Raw genomic sequence first — 24,189 nt, 5'->3', positions numbered from 1 at the left:
TTTTTAAGAGATCAGCTTGAAGATGCAAAAGAGTGACAAGATAATCCATCCCTTAATGAGTGAAGTAAATATATTTTCTATTCAAATTCACCAATCCTATTAAAAGTACATAAAGTGAGCATTGTTGGATGAGGTTTTTCTACTGCAAATAGTTAAATACAGGAAGGAGGGGGATTTTTTTAATCTCAGTTTACTTTGTGTTGAATAACTGATACTAAATATTTGAACCCAATAGCAGAGTGTTTTTTTTTCAAGAGGTTGTTAATATTTAAAATCTATCATCTATAAATAGATCTTCTTAAGTCATCACTAAATTACCTTTAATTGGTATGATTAGAACTTCCAAGGAATATTACTGTTTGGTGGTAGAGTAAATATTACATTTATGTACCTTCTGCATCATAATAAAAATGCTGAGCTCAAACTGCAATTTAAAACCTTTAAATAACTTGTCAGAGGGAATTTAAGGATAAAAGTTTGCGTGTTTTGAGATGGCAAAGTGAGATAAGAAAACTGGAATTTGAATATATGAAACAGACCAAACCCAAATTTTTCAGCAGGCAATATGCAAAGTTACTGCAAATGTAGTACATTGCAAATGTAGTACATGCTCCCTGTAACGTGGTGCACGCCTGGACTCCTCCTTCCCTGAGGATGAGAAAGGAGCAAACAGCTCCAGAAGATGAATGTTCTAAGTAAGTGCAGTTTAATCCTTCTTTATTCCTGTATCTCTAATTTGCTGGGGTTTCAGTAAATCAACAGTGTTTCAGTTTTTCTTTCTGGCATGGCAGTATCAGAGACATGTTTGTTTTGACATAGTTAACACTACACTGGAAAGGAGGTAACATCACAGATAACTGCAGGATGGTTGTTACTAGCCTGAGGCTACTGAGTGTCTAAAGTGACTATTATTACTACAGTGCTGATCTGTGCTTTTTCTTCTTTGTATTTCATGAGACAAAGTATCAATAAGTTTTCACTTTCACACAAGGGAGCAAACCAGCATCAGAAAACAAACAAGAACATGAGAATATTGGGGTAAAGAAAAAGCAATGTGGGGAGAAAGTATCAGAAAAAAAGAGTAGGATACAACCATAAGCGTGCACACTGGGGGTATGATTTCTCTGACCTGGGGCAAAACAAGTATTCTAAACTCCATCGCAGTAAAAATTCACCCACTAGTGGGTGCAGTAGCCACCCTCTATTTGTGATAAAATGGAACAACTGAGTTCTGTCGAGGCTCCAGACAGCCAAAACAGCAGTCAGTACCCAAAAATAGAGAGAGATAACTGACCCTTTCCCTTTCACATCTTCCCCTCCATTCTGTCCACCCCAAACAGATGCAAGTAAGGATGAAGTAAACAACATGCATAGCTCAAACAAGAAGAGAGTATTTTGGCCTTGAGAGAGCTCTTGGGGCTTCGATTGCTGGTGAAGGATTTGAAATGGGATCAAAGGCATCACCTTTTACTGACTGATGGTTCTGTTCAGAGGAACAGAACTTTTTACATACTCTCATTTATCAAAAAAGGAAACAAAACACAGCCAAACAAGAAAACTCTTCAAGCAATAGAAAGGGTTTGCAGCAAAGAATCATCACTCCAGAACCTCCCAGCTAGTATAACCAGCGAGACCTAATTCTGTTTCCCTGGTTGTTCATTTCAAACCTGTGCACTACTGGATTGCCTAGCGTGACAAATTTGGTTTGGATGAGGCCTGGGTACTCACTTACCTGTATTGCCTTTGAATTAACCAAAGTATGCAATGAGTTTAAACTGGCTTTATGCTGACATTTTGTACTTGTTACCTGGGTACAGACAATATCTATCCGCTAGTCCCATACTGTTAGCTCTGAACTAGGTCTTAAGTGTCACTTTCTTTAGAGTGAGGTTGTTTGCTCTACTGATCTATAAGTTAGTCTCACTGAGGCTCAGAGGTCTACGCTAAATGGAAATACCTCTAGGGAAAAATAATCGAGGTGTTACCCAGAAGGAAAATTACTGAAAAGCCCCTTACATCTGCAGCATTATTTAGAAGGACACCTCTTTAGTTTCACCAATTGTCTGGTACAGCTTGTTCCCAAAGGTTTTTAGCAACAGCAGCACCCTATTGCACTACTGTAGGTGGTGATTTTGGAGTTCAAATGCAAGACCAGGAAGTCATGAGTTGACTGAAGTCTGTTTATCTGCAGTGTTACCTGTGATGCTCCTCATCTCAGAATATACCACAAGCATTTATTTTACCCTTAGTAAAAAACTGTTGGTGCCATTTTTTGACAGGGAAAATTTCAGGTTTAAGGGTTTGATGACTTACCAAATCATGCTGGGAATTTATGACAGATGGAACAGGACTCACATTCCTAAATTGCAGAGTGGTGTTTCAACCATATCCAATACATATTTTGTGGGTGCATTGCTAATGTACACATCTTCTTTTTGTTAGAGATTTGTGATTTTAAAACATCAGGTATTCACACATTCACTAAACCTGGAGGAAAGAAAGGCCACCACAGCTGCTCAGTGTTGAGAACACAGTGTCCATGTAACCAGCCAGATGCTCAGTAGCTTAATGAGGGTTGCGTGAACTCGGTGTGTTACCTCAAGCTGTGTCAATCCTCCAGCTATTGCTTCTCCAGTGCCATTCATAAAAGGCTCATGCATCTTCTCTAATTTCTGACCTCCTTTTCCCTGTGGCCTCTCCCAAATGTCCCTGGCAAATGCTGCACCATTTTTGCTTTAAAACTGTACTTTCAATTTAGACAGAAAACACGTTGCCTCATTTCTGAAGTTCTGTTACACCTAGAGACACGATACATTATAAAAAAAATCCATTGCCATTAAAATCATAGATCTGTTATGCTTTGTAGAATTAGAGTTGGAGGGTCCTTATTAAATATCATGGGTATGATTTCTTGCACTGTACAGGTATTGCCTATCCCATATTGATTTCTACACTGATAATAAGACAAAGATTTTAGTCAACTGTAACCAAAGTGGGAAGAAGCACAAGGAAAGCTTGCTTTGTGGCAGGTGTCAGCAAGCTACCACCACAGGGGTGCAAAGACACCCCGCTGGCGGGTTCTGAATGGCAAGCAAGAGCTGGCACAGGGCCAAGAGCCATGGCATATCGAAAGAGGCATCCGTGAAAGGCTCAGGATCCCAATTCCTGGCTGTCATGGTGTTCCGAACCCGGTGGCAGCTGGGAGCCTCTGCCTTGGACAGAGGCTTGATGCTGTCAACAAGATGATTGGCAGGGTCTCTCTCCTTTTAGACTCAGCAGCCTCTAGTTCCTGCTGAGTTTATACCAGCATGCCCACTATCTAATCTCAGAAATAAAAGTACAATCTGGCATGCCATTCTTAAAAGGTAGCTGACCCTTTGCAGCGCTGACAACATGGAAGAAAATGCTGAGATCCCTTAAATTAATCCCATATTCAGTAACCATGCGTGAGTAAAAATTATTTATCTGTTCTGTACATCACTTCCTCAACTCATACTACATCTACAGTATCTGAAAACAGTTGTTGGAATTTTAACTGATATACATAAAGCAGCTGGCTACCCCAAAAAGCATTGAGGACAGGTATTACTCATCTGAACAGAATTGGCTATTCTTTGTAGAAGTGTTGTTTCAAAAAAGGACATTCAGAAATAAGCAGTTACATTCCACTCAATATCATCAGATTTGTACTTACGTAAAGCAAGCAAGCAGAATCTGCATGATATTTTTTGATCGCTCTTAAATCTACTTATTTATTTCTTTAATTTCTTATACATTATTTCTGTGAACACTGAATGATCAATAAATAGATCATAGCTTTACTGGGATACAGATATGTAATTTAAGGGTGGAGAATAAAATAAGGTTCCTACCCTGATGTTAATTAATGCAGTAGGAAAGCCAGATTTGCAAGGACTCCTTTTATTGATATAAGTTTCACCTCCATTTAGAGAGTTTGCAAATTGCCAGTTTAGCTAGACCAGCAAAAATCACCCTACCCTCAGTGTGACAGCCATTTCTTAAACAGCAAATCAAAATACCCATTTTGATTGGTCTGTTATCCCAAGTATAGCAAGGATACCAAAAGATCCTGGAGCCTATACAAGCACACACACACAGATTTACAGAGTTATGCATTGCAGAAAGATTACCATCTTCTCAAAAGCACATGGAAGATTAAGGGGAGCAGAAATCTTGTATAGACAAATTGGGTATGTCAGTGTGAGTGTTTCGACTGCTGCAGAAAATGCCAAGTGATTTGTAATGATCACTTTATTGCTTCTGTAAGATGACACCTTTATCTTTTAGGAGAATGACAGGAGAGTAGTCTGGTACTCAGAAATAACAGAATGAACCACCAATATAGCCAGTCTGGGTAACTTTTTTCTTTAGTGTATATGTAGGGTTCCCAACACAAGTACTGATGCCAGTCTAACTTAAAAAAAAAAAAGAGTGAAAACATGACAAAACAGGGCTTAAGAAGGCATGAATGTGGCTCTCTGTGGAGAAGTGTAAAAGACAATTGCACCAATTACATGCTGGTTTTGGAACTCCATGTAGCCTAAGTCTATTGAAATATATATTTGTAAGCAGGAGTGGTGGGGAGGGAGGATGCACTGGAATGAGGCCTGGAGCTGAAATGCTGTCGTAAAGGCAGTAGGAGGAGGGAGAGCTATAAACTGGCTGCGATCCTCAAATTTAAAAAAAGGTCCAGAAACATTTTAATGCCAAATTATGTGACACCTTTCATTCCTGTTTTTCTTTTGTCCTTAGTTTTCCATTTAATTGAAACTTTTCCTATTTATGCTACCAACTGTGGAAGCTGGGTTGACTAAAGGCATTTTTATTTTGCTCTGTTCTAGCCTGACAAACTCTTGCTTATGCAACAGCTTATACCTTTAATAACACCAGTATAACTGCATCAGTACTAAAAAGAAACCCGAGATTTCTTAGCATCAACAAGGCCCGGGAGAACTTGCGGCAGTGCTGGGATGTGACAGGAGGCAATTTATAAGGAATTAACTCTGACAGTCACTTTATACAGCTGATTTTCAAAGATCTAGGCACTAAAGATGTGTTAATGAGGGTACTGAGGCTTCATAATTAATTATATTAGCATCTCTTTGTTACTTTCTACAACAGTAGTGCCTGGTTGACATTTCAATAGGAGTCTGGTAGTATTCTTTGTTATTATTATCCAGGAGTACAGTTATACCTTAACTCCCAGAGGGCAATGTTGCATGTAAATGCCTCTGTGAATTGCAAGGGCCTTTGGATCTCAGTAAAAGCCCTTGAAGGAGACCCTGCTGGAAACTGAATGGATGTCAGTAAAATTTCTCTAGTCTGGAGTCTCTCTTCAGATATGGACTCTCCTCCCCTTTCATTTCTCCTTTCCCTCCCCCCCTTCCTTTCCACTGTGCTGGTCCTTCTCACAAGGCTTAAGAACAGCAATATCCAGCACTTACTGAATGTTGAGTTCCAAACCTCTAAAGGAAGGAATACTGACCTGAACGAAACAGTGAACAAAGTAACCTGAAAATAGAGAATATTTTCACATGCTTGAACTTTCAGTGCAATAAAACCAGTGCTGCCAGAAGGAGTCCCAGAAGTGGTGAGTCAGATAATAGATGTACAACTGTGGTGGGAGGGAAATGGTCTCTACTTTGTTTTATTTCCCCCCCCCCCCGCCCTGGAAAGGCAGATGAAATTATTTTCCAGTCACACCACTGCAAAAACAAACATGGAGTTTAAAGGTTATTTCCTTTATGTGTTTCTGACAGACGTTATTTTTGAATCCGAAAGGGGAAGGATGAATTTTTGTCAATGATCTCAAATTCTACTTTGAAAACTTTTACAGTATCACCTGAGGTGGCAGAGCAGCTCTTTTGTTTATTGACAGATTCCACTAGCTTGTGGTAATTTAAACAAAACTTACCAAAATAACGTTGCTGGTTTTTTCGCACCAATTACAATTACAACCTTGTCATGGTTAAGCTAAGTTAAGGGCACAATTTGACAAACACACACCTCTTCTAAGTAAGCAAGACTTATGCAACATGTTCCTTACCCTTTCCTTGTTCATTCCTGCCTTCGTGGGACCCTCTTTCTCGAGAGTAACCTTGTTCATGCATCTGCATCAGGGAACCAGATTAGGTACTAGTTGGAGTTAAAAATAAATGGGTTTCAGGGGAACTATTTCTAATTACAGTCAGTTTCCTGATTCAATTTAACATGGGGCTACACAAAAAAACCCCAAAACACTGCACTGGCAGAATTCAGGGACAGTGAGAAGGGGAAGAGGGGAGGAATGTGTGGTGGGGAATGCATAAGTAGCAACTTCTACCAAAAAATAGTTTGTCAAACTATGTCCTGAAAGACTTTACATTCCTCCAAGCCAAAACCACCTCTTTGCTTTGTGTTCAGGTAGCACCTTGCGCAAAGGGATCACAGTCACAGAACTCTCCGGACTTCCAGAGCTATTGTAATACCAAAAAATAATAAGCGTTCCTACAGACTGACACAATTAACCAAATTCCACTTGCAGATCTTCATTGTTGGCAACTAGTGCAGCATTTTATGTAGCCGAAGTTGGAGACTAGTTCTATTCCTGAGTTCTGTCTCTGGCTCTAATGAGGAATAACTCTGAATAACTCTGGCATTCAGTTAACCTACCAATAAAAGAATTACTTTCCTCACAGAGCTTTTTATATTTAACTAGATTTTTTTAATGAGCTTTGACATTCTCAGATAAAAGTAATAACGTGTACAATGTATTATTATAGCAAAAACTGTATATGACAGATCCCTAAGTATTTTCCTCTCTTTTGTTTCACCTTTTCTGTCACTATACTCCTACACAAGACTCAAGATATACTGCAAATGTTTGAATAATGCCAACTTGAAACTACGGAATTGTAAATAACATACTCGCCCTTCACTGAGCAATGTTGCGTGTGTTTACTTTAATCTGTTATTTTCTGGCTAGAAACAGAGGTTACTCCCCCTGAGAGTTCAAATATCGATAGTGCACTATGTAACAAGGGAAGTTTTTAACAACAAAAACAGATGCCAGTTGGTAACAAGACAAAGGATGGAATACACACAGTGTAAAATTTTAGTCTCTACTGCAATTCCTGAGGGACCAAATCTTGAAGTGTTACTCAGCTTTGTTTAGGATTCAGCAAGATTTTTCCTGCTATAGGACTGAGGAGATGATAAGTAGGAGCTTCAGGAATTGGCCAGAGTTAAAATCCTGGAAAGCAAACACTTATAAATTGTCTTTGTATAAATGTTGGCTCTCCCTTAATTTTCCCATGAGTGGAGAAGAGGGAGAGGATCATCTGAAAGTCTCCTTGCAGGAGAACCCACAGAAGCACAAAGTACAGTTCTTCCTAGTCCTCAGCAGTGCTCTACCCCTAATGCTTAGTTATCCTAAAACTTCCATTCAGCATTCATTTTAATTTATAATACTGTCACTTCCATTTATCCATATCTTTTGTGTCTCATTAGAAAGACTCTATCTAGCACTAGAGCTTCTTCCCTAACTGTGAGGAAATTACAGCCTTTCTTCAGACATAGCACCACTGAAAGAAAGCAAAGACTAGCAGCTACTTCCCCTGTGAATTATTTCAGGGCCTCCTACATAAAAAATTGTTTGGCACAGCTATTCCAGAATAACTCCCAGTATAAATACTGCAGTATTCCAGTTTGAAAGTGTTTTTATTTGTGATTGATCATTCTACCTAGGAATACTTCTTGTAAGGGGTCAGTTTTTTCAACAACTTCTGTTTAGAGGTTTTATTATGCAGGAGTGCATGTATTAAAGTAAAGCCTCAAACATAAACACAAAGCCAACCACAACATATATCATTTATTTCAAATAAATATCTTGTTCTTGAGACATTTTCTGTGAAACTGTAGCTGTATTAGGCTTGGTTGAAGTCTTCCATTGCCTCAGTGCAGCATGGATTGGCTCTAATACTGTCCTGCAACCTAGTAATTTTGTGTCCCTGTGGATATCTTGTGAACACCCCCTGGTGTGAATGCGCCAATGAAATCTAAATACTTGCCCTTGTAACACCCTGCAGGTGTTGCAGATAGTGAAGAGACACGTTTGCATATGCCAATACATGTTTTCAAATAAAAATTTTTACATTTTAGATCCTATCTTGGACTGTGAACTCCTCAGGCAAGAGGAGATGGATATTCATATCTGGAAGTGGTAGTAGCACATGTGGACAAGTTGATATTTAAACATTTTTGCTTTTAGAAACTGCAATTCATTAGTTCTGGACTTATAACAGCATCTATATACGTGTCCACTGGCACAGTCAGATAGTTAACACCCACAGGGCTCCACCTAAGCCAAGGAACAGGACAACATCAATGTCTGTGATAGAAAATCTGAATGAAAGTCAAGAAGGGCAGGAAACTTCTCCAGTCAAATGTTTCTTTGGACAAGGACTCTTAATTTCATAATGCAGAATGTAACTTCAAGAGAATTTTCCAATAAACAACTTCCCCTAATATTCTGGAAGGTACAAATCAGTTCAGTTCTCTACAAAATTCACAACTGGACACCTTATGTGAAAAATAGGAGCAAAACATTCTTAAGCACCCACATATCTGAAAAGCTTATGTCTCGTGTTCAGAAGTGCCTTAGGTTTCATTGACTTTGAATTGAATTTAAGATTTTTAAGAATATTTTGACTGCCTCTTTGTCTCTAGCATGTGGGAACAAGCACTAGTGTTACATGACCATCCTGCTCTTCAAAGATTACAAGCAAGTGCTCTGGTAAGTTAAAAATACTGGTATAGGAAAAAATAAAAATCAGGTTGAGCAACTATGTCTAATGGGAACTTTACCAAAAAGAAAAAAAAATACCCAAATAGAATCACTGGATTTATTCAACTACATACTATTAGTCACTCCCTGTCGTCTGTGTTACTGAACCACCATCCTGCTTCAAAGGCAGTTATCAGCCCAGAAATATTTTCATCCGAGGGTTTAAACTGCAACAACTGTGAGGACACGTGGAAGATTCTTCCGTCATTATCTAACCATTCAGTTCTAATGCGAGTGCTCGACTGGGAAAGTCTGTGACTAGTGGAGATGGATAAACAGTTGGAGGGGAGGCATTTGACTGTTTAATATGTGTGCCAAACTGTCTTTCTAGGGTCATGGAGACTCGGCAGTTCCTGGGGGCTGTCAAACTGATTACACGCAGCAAACCAGCCGGTGTGTCTCTGCCTGCTGCTTAGAGTAAGCACTGATATGCCACTCAGACTTTACTATCAAGTACAAGCTTATGTGTGCTTGAGATGTTGTGCAGCCTTCAACTCACTGGTGTACTCAGTAATTTAAAAGCTTTCATATACTCTAAAAAATTTTATCTTGCACTCCAAGGGGGAATCTTTGTTCCTAATACAGAGCCCCAGTCTGCAAGTTCTTTGTGGAAGACCAGGCTCCCAGCATAGATGTACAATTGTTAAGCAGTTGGTTGCATTTCAGCAGTGGTAAAGTGATCCTTGTTTTATATTTCTCTACAATAATTTCTGTGAAGGCTGTGAGATTCTTTGGGATGGAAGGCTATAAAAATGTAAGTTGCTATTAATTACATTGACTTGCATAATCCTATGTATGCCCATTTTGCCTTGCAGAAATACTTAGAAGGAAATGTACTCTTCTTTCTTTTTCACACATCATTGCATTGTATTTGAGAGGATTTAGCACATTTTCTGATTTCACTTGCCAAATCGAGCGTTCGTGTTTAAAATTTACAGCTGACTTGACATTCCAGAAACTAAGCATGATTACCAATTATGTCTCTGTCTTGTAGTAACATACCTAACTAAGGAAAGAAATATTGGGACATCTGAACTTTTACATCAAGGAGCAAAAAGGAGATTATCTTTACAAAGAAGCTCTGTTCATTCAGTTCTTGAGAGAAACGTGCAGTTACTGCTACATTCTGTGTATAATTCTAAGGCTGTTAATCATTATCAGCTGCTGTGAAATCCCACATACATCCCAAATATACATAAAGGAAAACTAACACAAATTTTCTTTGTTTGTCTGACAAAGTCATTGCCATCCGGCAGGCTGCAAAGATCTAACTCCCTTATTTGTCAACACCAGAGTACTCCTGAGTTTGAAAGATGCCACATACTGTATAGTTTTGTAACTTGAACCGTGCAATCTGAAGTTCAGACAAAAGCAGGAATACTAACTCTGTAATACGGAGGGAAAAGAACTATTTGTGATATAGGCAGCATACCTACTCAGTTCAGGAAAAAATGTTACTGTTCTATTATAGCGGATGTAATCAGAGTTGAGAAACATCTTGGAAGAAGATGAGAGGACAGTACCTTTTCTAAATACGTTCACCGCCCCATATCACAGGATTATAACTGTACATTTTAACCCCTCAACAGTTATTCAGGGACTAAAACCGCCTTAGAGGTTAGTTAGAGATAATTAAAAATATTAGAAGTGAAGGGTGGTAACTGAATATTTATCAATTAAACCTCTAACTATTCATTATTTTTGCTACAGCATCAGGGATATTAAACAGTTATATATTAGGTCTAAGCATTGCATGTAATTTCTGGAATTCTTATGTAACAGCAGGTAACTCATGTAACAAGGCTTTATACCACCTAGATACTATTTTCCTTCCTTTGTAATGAAAGTACATGGGGTTTGGGGTACATACACAGAGGAACAGTTTCAGACTGAGTTGAGAGTTGTGCTGCTACTTGCTGCTTCACAAATATTTGAGTCATGTTCCTCCTGAGCATACATGTTAACAATGCAGCAAGAACAAACAGTAAATCAATTCGGCTGCACAAGCCGCTGGGTGCTCTCCTCTGATCCTTCCTGGGGCTGAACAACTCCTCTAACTCAGTGGCTTAGTTTTACTTTTTCTATTTTCTGTAAAGCAAGGAGGAGAGCACAGAGAGGGCATCATTCTGTGAATTGTTGTCAAATTCTTTGAGCCAAGCCCCAGAAGCATGTAAGCACCTGTTGTTTTGAGACCTTTTATGAAATGTACCCAGAAGTCAGCCTGCAGTTGAACTGTGCAAGCAACGCTCTGGTTTGAAAAGCAGAAAGTACAGGCTGTTAAAGCAATAGTGCTTGGTCAGCTGAAGAGAAAGGATGTATAACTGGAGAAGTATTGATGTTATTAACATAACTTTTCTAACAGGAAGAGAACTGAGGAAGAGTTAGGACAAAAGGTTTATTAGAAAGCTGGGAACAACACATCACCAGCACTAAACTGAAGAAAGCAAGCAAAAACGGAAAGTAACTATGTGAAAGAATACAACTTCCTCCCCCCCAAATTGAACTCTTTGCTTTCTCTTTTCACATGAAAACATAGGTTTGTATTTCGTGTCTCAAAATTAAATGTATTTTTAAAGTGTTTAATATTAATATATATAATATATACTCTTTTCTTGATAACTGCTAGTTTTAGGGTAGGATAAACAGATCATGGAAATAGTTTTTAACAGTACAGCAGTTAATATTCATGATTACTTGACTTTAGATACATCAGTGGATCACCTTAATCATGTGCTTCAGGAATACCTAGGAATTCTAGAAGGGAGCAGGCAAATGCTGCTTGGATCATCATGTTCCTGCTTGGAACTAGTTTTCAAACATGGTATGTATTGTCAAATAACAGACCTTCAAAGGTTGGTCTAGAGAAAGTCAACAGATTAAATTACAGGTGAGAAAATGGGGAAAAAATCAGAAACAACTGCATAGTAAAGAGACTCAATGGAAACAAGGAAGAAAAGCAAGCCACACACATGAGCTTACCTTGTCTGAATGTGAAGATACCCATGTTAATTATCTTGGGAGATGCAGACAGAGTACGAGAGAAGTTATCTCACTGTGATGAGCTTCAGGAAGGCCCTGAGACATCCCTCTTGAGAAGGATTCGATAATCTTGCATTTATAAAGTTGTGATGCTTTGCTTACCTTTTGTGTCCAGCAGTTAAGCTCATCGCTGTATGTGAAAGCAGAGGACTAAGCGATGGCAGCTCCTCTCTGCTGCCGTTTGCATGGGGAAGCACAGTACAACCTGGACATGCAGCAGCAGTTGTGGGTGGCAATGGAAGCAAGGACATAGCTGGTGGGAAGTGACAGCTGGGAATACAAAAGAAAAAGCAACTGGGATTTGGAAGCAACAGGTGGGAGCAGGAATCAGAAAACTATAGTTAAGACCTCTGAGGAGGCAGGAACTAATCCAGGCCCTGTTGAGTGAGTCCACAGGAAGGGCAACTTGGAAGAGGAGGCAAAAAAGGAAACAAGCAGGGAGAATATGATATTCTGTCACTGAAGAGCAAACACAAAAGGCAAGTTCTTACTTCATCAAAGCTGTACTTTTTTCTTAGCCTCATGGCTATTGTAATATTCATCTGTGAATGATATGCTGTGTATCTTGATGGAGAAGAGTGGCTCTGGCTGTTACTTTAAGAGCAAACTGGGGCTAGCTGTAGCAGTGAAGCTGCAATGAGCTCTTCCATGACAGGTGGACAGGAAAGGGACAAAAAGAGTTATTTAAAGTCTGCTTGCTCTTAGTGCAGTGGCAGGTGTGCTGGCAGACGGCTGGGCTCAATGACCTTCTAGAGTTGTGCTCCCACATTAACTGAGTGTGCTGGATGTGACTGACAGGGCCTCTGCGCCCTTAAACTGTAACATCTGAAGTTATTGCTTTGGGTCATGTTCCAGCGAAGGGAGTCGCCACGTCCCCAGAGCAAGGCAGGGTGGAAGCGTGGCCTCACCGCACGCGGCGTCTGCCGGCACAGGAGGGGCTGGGCTGGTCCGGAGGGGCCACCTCAGGCAGGGGGGCTGCTGGCCACGGCACCCGTGGATCGGTGGTCCCGAACACCGCCCTCCCCGTTCCCCCTGGGGTGGGGGGGGGCTTGCCCACCGCCCCGCGCGGTGAGAGACCGACCCCGTCCCGAGCGCGGCCCCTCGCAGCGCGGGGGCGGCGGCCCCGAGGGCCCGCGCGAGCCTCGAGCGCGGGGCCGCTGCGGAGGGCGCGCGGCCACGTGCGCCGGGCCAGGGCCGCCAGCGCGCGCGCACGCATGCGCGTTCCCCTCCCCCCGCACACCTGCGCGCGCCGCCGCCCCCCCCCCCCCCCCGCTCTCGCGCCGTCCTCTGTGTCTCCGCGCCCAGCCCCGCCCCCCGCTCCCTCCGAGGGCGCCCGGCCCGGCCAATGGGCGCCCAGCGTGGGGCGGCCGGCGGGGGCGGGGCTGATGAGCCGCCTCTTTGCGGCTGCGCGCCGGCCGCCCGCGGCGAGGAGGCGGTGTCCGCGCCTGCGCAGAGCGGCGCGCTCGCCCTCTCTCGAGGAGGGGAGGGGGACGCGCAGGCGCGTTGCGCCGCCCGCTGCCCAGCACCCTGGGGGGGGCGCGGTGCGCCTGCGCGCTGCGGCCGCCGTCCCCCCAGTGCCCCGGAGGGGGGGGCTGCTGCGCATGCGCGCCGCGCTGCCCGCCCCTCGCCAGCAGCAGCAGGAGGAGGCGGCGGTGGTGGTGGTGATTCTGGCTGTGGAGAGCGTGAGGCAGTGCGAGCGCCGCTGCCGCCCCCTGTTATCCGGGAGCCTCAGGTCCGGGCGGAGGAGGCCGGAGCGCCCCGGCGGCGGAGGGAGCCAGAGCGGCGGTGGCAGCAGCAGCAGCAGCAGCAGGAGGAGGAGTCTGTGCCGGGCCCCCCCTCCGCTCAGTCCCGTTACAGCCCCCCCCTCCCTCCGCGCTCCGCTCCGCAGCCACCAACATGTCGGCGCCGGCGGCCAAAGTCAGTAAGAAGGAGCTGAACTCCAACCACGATGGGGCCGACGAGACCTCAGGTGAGGCCGCGCCGGGGGCGTGAAGGGAATGGCGGCAGCCGCCGCGGCCTCCGCCTCGCACCGCGCCGCACCGACCGCCATTTTCCCCAGCCACACGGGCCGCGGCCGGGCCGGAGGCGGGAAGAGCGCGGGGTCGGCCGGGCGGATGTGCAGGCCCCAGCAGCAGCAGGAGGAGGCCATGTTAGCGCCCTTTTGTCTCCGCTCCCCGGCCCGGCCTCCTTCCCCACGGGCGCAGGCGGGGCCGGGCGGGGGGCGCTGCGGCCTTGGCGGAGCAGCGGGACCCCCCCCGCCCCCCCCCTCCCGGAGCAGCATCCGCGGAGCCTCATTGTGCTCCGCCGCCGCCGCCATGATGCTTCGCCGCCTCCTGGTCTCGGCGCCGCCGCGGCCGCGTGGTGCTGCCCCGCCGCGCGGGGATGGAGCGGCGCCGGCTGCGCCGCCGGGGCCTGCCCGCCCCGGGGAACCACGCGGTGCGCGGGCGGCGCGGCGATGGAGCCCTCCGCGCCGTCCCCACGTGCGATCGCGGCAGCTCCGGGATTTTTAAAGGTCGCCGCGCCGTGGGTTTCCTCCCGGCCGCCGCCGCGGGAAGGGCGCAGTGCTCTCCTTCCTCCTTCCATCAGATCCGCCGTCGCGCCCCGCGGTGCAGCGCCCGCGGCCAGCTCCGGTCACACACGTGTTTTCCGTAGCCGGCCGCCGCTCCGTCCTGGGGAGGGGGGCAGCGCATCCACCCGCGCAACCGGGGAGAGCTGTCCCCTAACGCGGGCTGAGCCGTGCGGGAAACTTACCGGGGGAGGAGTGAGCGTGCTGCACTGCTCCAGCGACTTCCCGCTGCCGTTCATTCATCTCCCGGCGCGATAGGTAAACAGTCCTCCTGTAACCCAGGGCTTTGCCAGGCTTTGTCGAGGGGAGCTTCCGACCAGAAAATACCTGTCAAACGGCGACTGGGAGGTCTTTTCTGCTCCTAACTGCCCTTTCGAACGTTGTTTTCGGTTGTTAGAAGGTGGCATGTTCCCCGATAAGGCTCTGTCTATTGATATTTCTGTCTTTTCTAAATTCTTTTAACGTTCCTTCAAATGTATTGGTCTTAGCAAATATGGCTTATGCTATTTTAATTAAATTGTTATTAATCTGTCACGATTGACAAATCATTTAAGTTCATTTGTAAAACTGAGTAGAAGAATGTGAGCTGTGATTTCTAGGGGTAAACTGGCTTTGAGTGCCGTTCCGTCAAACTTTTTCTGCACTTCATCCGTAGGACACCCTGGAAATAGCTGAAGCTTTAAGGCCTAGTAACATTCATGACATTTAATAGGAATATCTGCATACTTCTAAAGTAGATGACTAGAAAAAGTCTTAAGTGAAAACCCCAGGTGATTTGTCAGACTTGAGAATGAAGGGATTTTGATGCATTTTTGTTTGTTTTTCAGAAAAAGAGCAACAGGAAGCAATTGAACACATTGATGAAGTACAGAATGAAATAGACAGGTAAACAAATGTTTTAGCAGAAATGAAGATGTAACTGAAATATAAAAATATTTAGTAAAGTAAGAACTCAGTAGTTCTCACTCTCTTTAAACTCTGCCAAGATATACTAGTGTTCTGACTTGATTACATGTAAGAAGTATTTGTGTATGATAAAAATCTGAAGTAGTGTCCTGGTTTCTTGTTTAATTATGTATAATTAAAAGGATAGAACTTGAGTTTAAAATTTTAAATTAATTGTGATAGGTTTGATAATAGAAATTATTTCATAGTGGTTTTTCAAGTTACCGTATATTCTGTTTTGCAAGAGTATTTTCATGTTTGCAACCGAAAACTTGGTTGAAAAGTTAGCTTTTATTATACTTTTTAAAAAATTATGTATTCATGTGTTTGTAGAATAATACGTAGAAAGTGTGACTAAAACATTAGTTTTGTATGCTGGAACTCTTCGTGGGTTCTGTGTTGGTATTTGCCTGGATCTTGTCTCCATGCACACTGTCCTGCAAAGGCTGCAGGTGACTGCTGAGGCTCTGGCCATGTGAACCTGTTGCACTATCAGGGCTCTTCCTTTTTACAAAACCAATTAAATGTTACATCTTAAGATTTTACTTGCGTGGGGTATACAAAATTGCTTTGCTGTAGCTTGCCTGCCTGCCCAAAAGTTACAAAGAGCAGGTGATAGTGTTACGTGTTATCCGTCTTCAGGTCTTTTGCAAATAAAATGTTTAAGAGGTAAAATACTACTTTGCTTTGCATAAATAAGGGTCCGTCCCTTATGTCATGCTGCAAAACACACAGTGTGCTCAGAATGCTTCATTAAGATCAGTGAGATTGCCTCTGGTAGCATGATTCTTAAAAGTTGTTAAAGGTTTGGGCCTCAGTTTTTTTGTTTGAGATCTCGTTTGTTGAATATGGCAGACTAGTCTAATCAGACTCAAGCCGTTTTTAGCTAACTACTGATGATGCGTCTTTAAATTTCAGTTCTCTCTCCAGTGGTTAATGTGGTTCTTCCTATTACAGACTGAATGAACAAGCCAGTGAGGAAATTTTGAAAGTAGAACAGAAATACAACAAACTCCGCCAACCATTCTTCCAGAAGAGGTCAGAATTGATCGCCAAAATCCCAAATTTCTGGGTAACAACATTTGTCAACCACCCACAAGGTATGTTCTTAATGTCCCCTTTTTTTTTTTCTCTAAACTCAGTGTTTGCTTGGGTGTTATGGGAATATCTGGCAGTGCTGAGGGTTTTCTAGAGTTGTTGCTGGGTGTATGTTTAAATGGAAGTCTGCTTCATATGCAAACACTTCCTTCTTGTTATAGTATGTTTTGTTATAGAGTATGTTTTAAAAGCTTTCTATTTCTTGCATTTGTTAACCAAAGGAACATCTTGTTCACTAAAATCCCATGTTGGTTTTCTTTCTGCATTTTAAACGACAAGTTTCTCCTTTTTTTTTAGTTAATTGGGCCCTTTAAAGGAGAAAATAAAATCTAGTTTGTTTTTTTTTTAATTGGAGGTGAACTCCTTAGGATTCTTGACAATAGACTTTCTGAGAGGGCAAAACAAGTTTGTAGCCTGCTTAGATTGGGCAAACTACATCTGTGAAAACGCGTTTCAGAGATGTATGCAGGTAGCTTTTGCTGCTTTTTAATGTTGAACTACAACAAGCGAACGTACAATGCTTTCACCTCGGCAAATGCAAATCACACCAATGCTAATAGTCTGTTGGCTGGTAACTTGAAAAAAATGGGCTGCGAGAAGTTGGCTTGGACTGTGTTGCTTTTCAAATCCTACTTGCTATCAGTTCCCTGTATTTCATCTGCATGATACACATTTCATAGCTTTGGTAATACGGGCTTCCTAATTCTGTCTTAGTATCTGCACTGCTGGGAGAAGAAGATGAGGAAGCACTGCATTATTTGACCAGAGTTGAAGTGACAGAATTTGAAGACATCAAATCAGGTTACAGAATAGATTTTGTAAGTACTTGAAATAATTCCTTCACTTGTGATTTTTCCAAGGTTTTTTGAACGTGATCACATATTGGGTTGTAGTTTGTAGCTTAATCTTTTCGGTTGTCCAGTTAGTACCAGGTTTGACTTGGCATGTGTCTTTACATTATGTGGGTTCTAACTCTTTGCTTTCAACTCTGCAGTATTTTGATGAGAATCCATACTTTGAAAATAAAGTTCTCTCCAAAGAGTTTCACCTTAATGAAAGTGGAGACCCATCTTCAAAATCAACTGAGATCAAATGGAAATCTGGGAAGGTATGTATGTGCTTCTGGGAAAGATGATTGCTGCTCTCTGTGATACCGTCACTTTCACGGTGTTCATTTTACTTTTTATTTAATCGAAGCTGCCTTGTCCTCCCTTCCACTCTCCACCCACTTTCCACTTCTCTATGTACGTAGCTCATGCCTACCTTGCGAGGTTTGGAATACCCTGTTTACATGGAGATCTGTAGTGAATTCTCTTGCTCCGTTGAGCACCACCATTAAAACCATGAAAGCACAAGTATGACGAGAGGGAGGGATTAACAAGTGCATTAACTTGCTCTAGAATCTGTGTTCTGTTGTTTTCTTAAGGTAACTGTTAAATTAGGAATTGTGAGGACAGCAGGGTTTGGGGTGTTCGATAGGGATGCATGATTTATTTTTTGTTGGTTTTCCCTTTTTCTTCAAATTCATTTCCAGAGACCACATCATTGGAGAAGTTGCAGCCAACAATAATGTGGGCATGTCTTTCATCCAGACTTTGTTCAGTCATAATTAATTTGCTGTAGTTAGTGTCTATAAAAGTTGGGAGTACTTTAATGTGAAGATTTGAAATGAGTATTTGAAAGTAGAACTGAGGGTTGCGGCTAAGTCACTGCTTATTTTGTCACCCTCAGACCAAGAAAACTTACTTTTTTTCACTGAGAATTAGAACTTTTCCTCTTGTACAAGAAGTTACAGTCCACTACAAACTAGCTGAATGATCTTTACAACATACCACAAAATCAGCATGAATTCTGGTATTCTTCATTAAACAGTCTAAATCTATAAATGTTGTGATTCTATAAAGAAAACAAATACTAGAAGTTTGGAGTTACCATATGATCAAAGAAAGAATGGATTGAAATAGTAGATGGTAGTTTTCAGACTAGGCAAAAAGATTGTTGTAAACTTCTGCAGTTAAGGTGATACAGGATTCGTGTATGGTTTTGTGACCCGTGTCTTAGCGGTTTATGGTGTGTGGGGTTTTTTTTTAATTACACAAGATGGCCTGAAGACTTTAAAGTAGGACATCTTAGGATAAAGCTAGACATTTATCTCAAGTTAAAGACAGAGCTTAGAGGTGTGGAGACTGAGTGTTTCTTAAATTGTGTGTATGTAGTAGTCATAGCATTTAGCTGCAATTACTGCTAAATGCTCTCAGAGTAGCATTTAGCCATTTAAGTTCAGTATGTCATTAAACACTTACTGTACTTCTTTCTTGTGATTGGGAAGCATAAATCAAGTGCAAGATCCTGTGAATTTTCAGTATTTCAGTGGAGGTCATTAAAAGAAACAGGCAGTTTTACTGTTTTCCTGTGTTCATGAGAATGCAGTTGTCTTCTGTGAGTTGTCTGGGTTTCAAAAGATTGTTAAAGACTTCACCCTGAAAGAGGGAGCAGTAAGTGCCTACTTGTGGTTGTTCAGACAAGAATGTTTCTAAATGGTGCTTACTAAAAAACCCAACCAACCAAAGGCCACGTAAAGGCTGCTTCTTTAGGGAACTTCTTAACTTTCTTTTCAGGATCTGACAAAACGTTCAAGCCAGACACAGAACAAAGCCAGTAGGAAGAGGCAGCACGAAGAGCCAGAAAGCTTCTTTACCTGGTTCACTGACCACTCCGATGCAGGGGCTGACGAACTAGGAGAAGTCATCAAGGATGACATCTGGCCAAATCCATTACAGTACTACTTGGTAAGTACAGCATGGAGTTGTTGATCCACACCCATAATAGCAGGGTGCAAGTGAAAGTGAATTTGATCACTAGTTAATGTTGCATCTGTGTCTTTAAGGTTCCTGATATGGATGATGAAGAAGGGGAGGGAGAGGAGGATGATGATGACGATGAAGAGGAAGAAGGATTGGAGGATATTGATGAAGAAGGAGATGAAGACGAGGGGGAGGAAGATGAAGATGATGATGAGGGAGAGGAAGGAGAGGTGAGTAATGTTATACCTTCCATCGCTGGTGTATGAGAATCAAAAGAAATTTTTATAAGAGGGATCTTGTAAGAATACTGAGCCATTGTTACAAAGGCAAAATAGTTCTTTACAATCACTGACAAGGTGTTTGGAGGGGAGAAGCAGAACTGTTACTACCTTAACTTGTGCAGTGGTTTCAGTGTAGTAATGAGGTTTTTTGTATATATGAGAGACAGTACATACAAGCAGTTTCAGTAAATTTGTAAGGGAGGTGCTCTAGAAGAACTAGGATATTAGTGTAACAAAATTCTTATTTAACTAGTGAACATTCTCGCAAGGCTTTACTTGTTATATCAACAAAAGTTATTTACCAGTTCTGTCATCCTCCCACCTGTTGGTTTATTTCTGCTTACGGCCAGCTTAGCTAAGACTGTTGGGTTCAGGAATTAGAAATTTCCCTTAGCTGCAAGTGGGATTCCAGGGACAGCATTCAGGGTGTTGGTAACTTAAAGTTCAGAATGTCTCAATTTTTTTGTAATTGGGTGTAATGTGTCTGAATTTCAGCAGCAAAAAACTATTTGTATCGAGGTAGGAGGGTTGTTGTGGGCACCAGAATCCTGCGCTCACCTGGAATTTAGTATTTTTAGTAATTTAGTACCTGGAAGTTGAAGCAGTTTCCTCTTCAGAGTTTAAAATAGGGGGAAAAAGGTGGCCCCTTCACTTCCTAGATGTCAATGTTTGTAGTGATTCTAAGTCACAGTAGTTGTTCAAACTTGATGTTTCTTCATTGGGACATCCAGTTATTAACTGATTTCTGTGTAGATTGTACTCGTGGCAAGTGTTACTACTCCTTAGTGAAGAGGGAAGGAGAGATCATACAGCATGCTACGAGTAACACTGTAGGGCTGTTGTCTGTAGGGTAGAAAAACATTCTGGTTATTGCATTTGATAGTTCGTGCTACCTGAAGTTTAGTGATTAGATTTTTTAATTGTTGCTTATGTTTCAACAGGAGGATGAAGGAGAAGATGACTAATTGAACACTGATGGATTCCAAACCCCCTTTTTACCTTTTTAATTTTTCTCCAGTCCCTGGGAGCAAGTTGCTGTCTTTTTTTTCTTGTGCTCAGTCGCCTTGTTCTCTTGAGGTCTCTTTTTCTCTCCTCTACACCATGGTTCACAATTTATTTTGGGGGAAATACCTTGAGCAGAATACAGTGGAAAAGAATCTACCAGTTTCTGTTTCAAGTTCATTTTTATCCCTTTCTGTCTCAAAACAAAAACTGTTTATGGAATCAACACACCATGTTCTGTGGGAAAAAAGAAAACCTTCTGCTCCCTTCACTCTGCTGGAAGCTGAAGAGTGCTAGGCCCCTGTGTAGTAGTGCATAGAATCTAGCTTTTTTCCTTCTTTCTCTGTATATTGGGCTCAGAGATTACACTGTGTCTCTATGTGAATATGGACAGTTAGCATTTACCAACATGTATCTGTCTACTTTCTCTTGTTTAAAAAAAAGAAAAAACTAAAAAAAAAAAAATGGGGTTATAGAAGGTCAGCCGGGGTGGGTTTCAGATGTTTGGGTGGGTTAAGTGGGCATTTTGACAACATGGCTTCTTCTCCTTTGGCATGTTTAATTGTGATGTTTAACAAACATCCTTGCAGTTTAAGATGACACTTTTAAAATAAAATCTTCTCCTAATGATGACTTTGAGCCCTGCCACTTGATGGAGAATCAGCAGAACCTGTAGGATCTTATTTGGAATTGACATTCTCTATTGTAATTTTGTTCTTGTTTATTTTTAAATTCTTTTTTTTTTTTTTTTTTTGTTTCACTGGAAAGGAAAGAAAGATGCTCAGTTTTAAACGTTAAAGTGTACAAGTTGCTTTGTTACAATAAAACTAAATGTGTACACAAAGGGACTGGTTGGTCTTCACTGAAAGAAACAGTTTTAATATCCTGTTTTGAACTTGCTTGTAGTTTCTTGGCATTTTTGGGGGCATTTGGTCAGTATTTATGTAGTGCAATGCAACCCTGGGGTTGCGTGGACTGATCATTGGTGCATTTAGTTTCCACTATTTCAGTACTTGTAAAATGTTTCCTTTGGTAGTTACTACTGCACACTTGGTTTCTTGAATTACCTAACTCTAAGACAAGGCTGTAGGTACACATGTCTTGTGTGAAGACAGGTTTATAGTCATGTTTTTTAAAAAGAAAAATCACTTGATTCTTATTTTTTTTTTAAAGTAGTAACTTCCAATACTGTATCTCCAGTAAATCAGTTTGCATGAAAATATCATGCAAGCTCAGAATAAAAAGACCAAGAGGTCTTATAAGAAGATTTGGGTTTTTTTGTAAGTCATTTCAGTTGAAAATAAATCTTAAGTGGAAGCTAATTTTTGGGCTATTTCAAAGAGCAAGATTCTTAGCAAAGCTCATGTATAAAAAGTTGCTACTTCACTGCTTTCTTTCCTTGGTAGCAGCATGTATATATGCTTTAGATATATGTACTCTTCTTCATTTTAAGAGACTGCTTTTGAGTAGCTTGTAACAATTTCACATAGAGCTTGTTGGTACTGGTATTCCACAGAGTGTAATGAAAGTTGTTTTAACATGCTGTGCTTTTGAAATATTTAAAAAAAAAATGTTGTATCAGCTAATCTAAGATTCAAACAGCTAGTTCTCTTTGGATGTGTAGAAAAAGACTGTCTTCTGGGAAGACTTGCTGTTATATTCTCTGATCCCTTTTCCTCACAGAATTTGCTATAGTCAAATTCAGCTTTTTTTGATGCTCAAGAATACAACTTAGCAGAACAAGATTAATGTCTATGTGAGACATGCCCGAATAACATGTATGGAGGAAACATTCTGTGTATGGTCCAGCTTGGATTCAATCTAGCTATGAGACAATGCGACGTCCAGTCTGCATGTGATCAATGCAAAAATACAGCAATGTTTACTTTATTCTGTCTCAACAAGACCTGCAGCCCTGATCCTGCTTATAGAGCAAAGTAAAATGTTAATTGGTAATGGTTTCTTATCATGTAGAGAGAGAAGGAACAAAACCTATGAAGTCTATAAATTTTAGATTCTTTTTCATTCGATTCCTTTTTGTTGTAAGATTGAAAACGGCTTCCTGTTGTGGTAGAGGGTCGATGTGCTATTACTTGCCATGATGCCTCGTTACTTAATTTTTATGTAGTCCTAATTGATTGTAGTTCTTCAAGGAAAATATTTTTTCTAGTCTTCAATACTTTAGGAAAAATATTGTGCCATATTTGTTATACCCCTGTTGATTACTAGCAGAAAACCTATAAAAACTGTTTTGAAAGTAATCAGAGCTTCAGGTTCTGTAAAGTTAAATACCATGAACAAGAAATGAGAACTCTGGATAATGAAATGCTACTTCTGAGATTTTTCTTGCACGTTCTTTAGGATTTTACAGGGTGCCAAAACACTCTTGCTACTGTACTAATAATACTAGATTTCCTGTGAAATTTAAGGGTTTACTCCTGGCAATGGCTAAAGAGTAAACTAACATGCTAAAAGAATAAACCGTATTTGTTAAGTGTAATCTTAATTTTTTTTTCTAGCAATGGAAAGAAGTAGGGATTAACACATTCCTCTGCAGCGTTGAAGAAATACTACAGATGGCCATCATGTGCTCTTGACTGTTCACTTAATGTCTAATTTGGCTGAATTTATGTAATGGGTGTCCATTTTTACTTGATTTAATTTGTATATGCATATAAAGAGCATTTAAAGGTAGATGTTCACCTTGGATAAGAATGGGAAATTCATTCTTATTAAATACCTGTCTGTATCTCATTAATTCCCCACTGCTGCTTGAGCTTCTCGCATCCAGTTAATCCTGCCAAGTGGAATTTGTCACAGGTGGAAGCTGAATTCAGGCTTTGTGGCCTGAATTTCCAGAGTTAGAATATAGAGTTGGCAACAATTTAATAAAGGTGAAGCTACTGTGCTGGGGCTGTACGACTTAAATGACTCAAAGGTTATTTTTATTTTGAAGTTTTAATTGCTACAAAATGGAATCTTTTGTCTGTAATTTCTAGTGCCAAAGGAAAGCAAATACATCCATGTGTGTAAATACAGTTAGAAAGGTTTGGGTTTTTTAAAACAGATTATGTGTGCTTACTCATACTTGTCAACATAGTTTTTGTCCCTGTAAACAAGCATTATCTGAATGGATTTCTCAGTCGCTTATGCCATTCACTTGAAACTGTAAGCTTCTCTTTGTACCACACTAAACCAGGCGCATAACGATAGTACTTTGTTTATTGGATACTGTTCCTGAATTTTGAAGCCATGCTTTTTTTTAAGAGAATGAAATCAATGAAATAATTTCTCTGATGTACCTTCAAGATATCCTTCTGTTTGAAGGAATTAAAGTACATTTAACTGTTACTTGATGTTACCATTTCTAAGAGTCTTTTTCAAAAGAATCAGTTCTTAGTCCCAAACTCAGCATCGCCTTTTACAGGCAAGGTTGCTGGCTATCAGGTGCCCAGTGCGATAAGAGTTGACCGGAGGTCACGAGTGACTCTGGAACAAGATGCTTGCTTCCTCCGCGGAACAGATTGATGCTTAATCTCTTGCCCTCCCTCTCCTGGATTAAAAATGGAAACTCTAAGACTTTTTCTCTTGATCATCACCTTCTCTGAG

At 41.5% G+C, this 24,189-nt stretch overlaps 1 protein-coding gene across 1 annotated transcript; it reads left to right on the top strand.

Annotated features, from left to right (window-relative positions):
* The first annotated feature begins 13,489 nt into the window (after positions 1–13,489).
* Positions 13,490–23,897, top strand: SET (SET nuclear proto-oncogene). The gene is made up of 8 exons (XM_074923734.1): positions 13,490–13,853; positions 15,278–15,335; positions 16,353–16,495; positions 17,208–17,311; positions 17,488–17,601; positions 19,112–19,282; positions 19,381–19,527; positions 20,520–23,897. The coding sequence occupies exons 1-8, from the start codon at positions 13,781–13,783 to the stop codon at positions 20,541–20,543; spliced, it is 834 nt and encodes a 277-aa protein (XP_074779835.1). The 5' UTR covers positions 13,490–13,780; the 3' UTR covers positions 20,544–23,897.
* The last annotated feature ends 292 nt before the right edge of the window (positions 23,898–24,189 follow it).

This window comes from Athene noctua, chromosome 20 (assembly GCF_965140245.1).
Source record: "Athene noctua chromosome 20, bAthNoc1.hap1.1, whole genome shotgun sequence".
NCBI lineage: Eukaryota > Metazoa > Chordata > Aves > Strigiformes > Strigidae > Athene > Athene noctua.
This window is presented reverse-complemented; position numbering and strand designations above follow the sequence as displayed.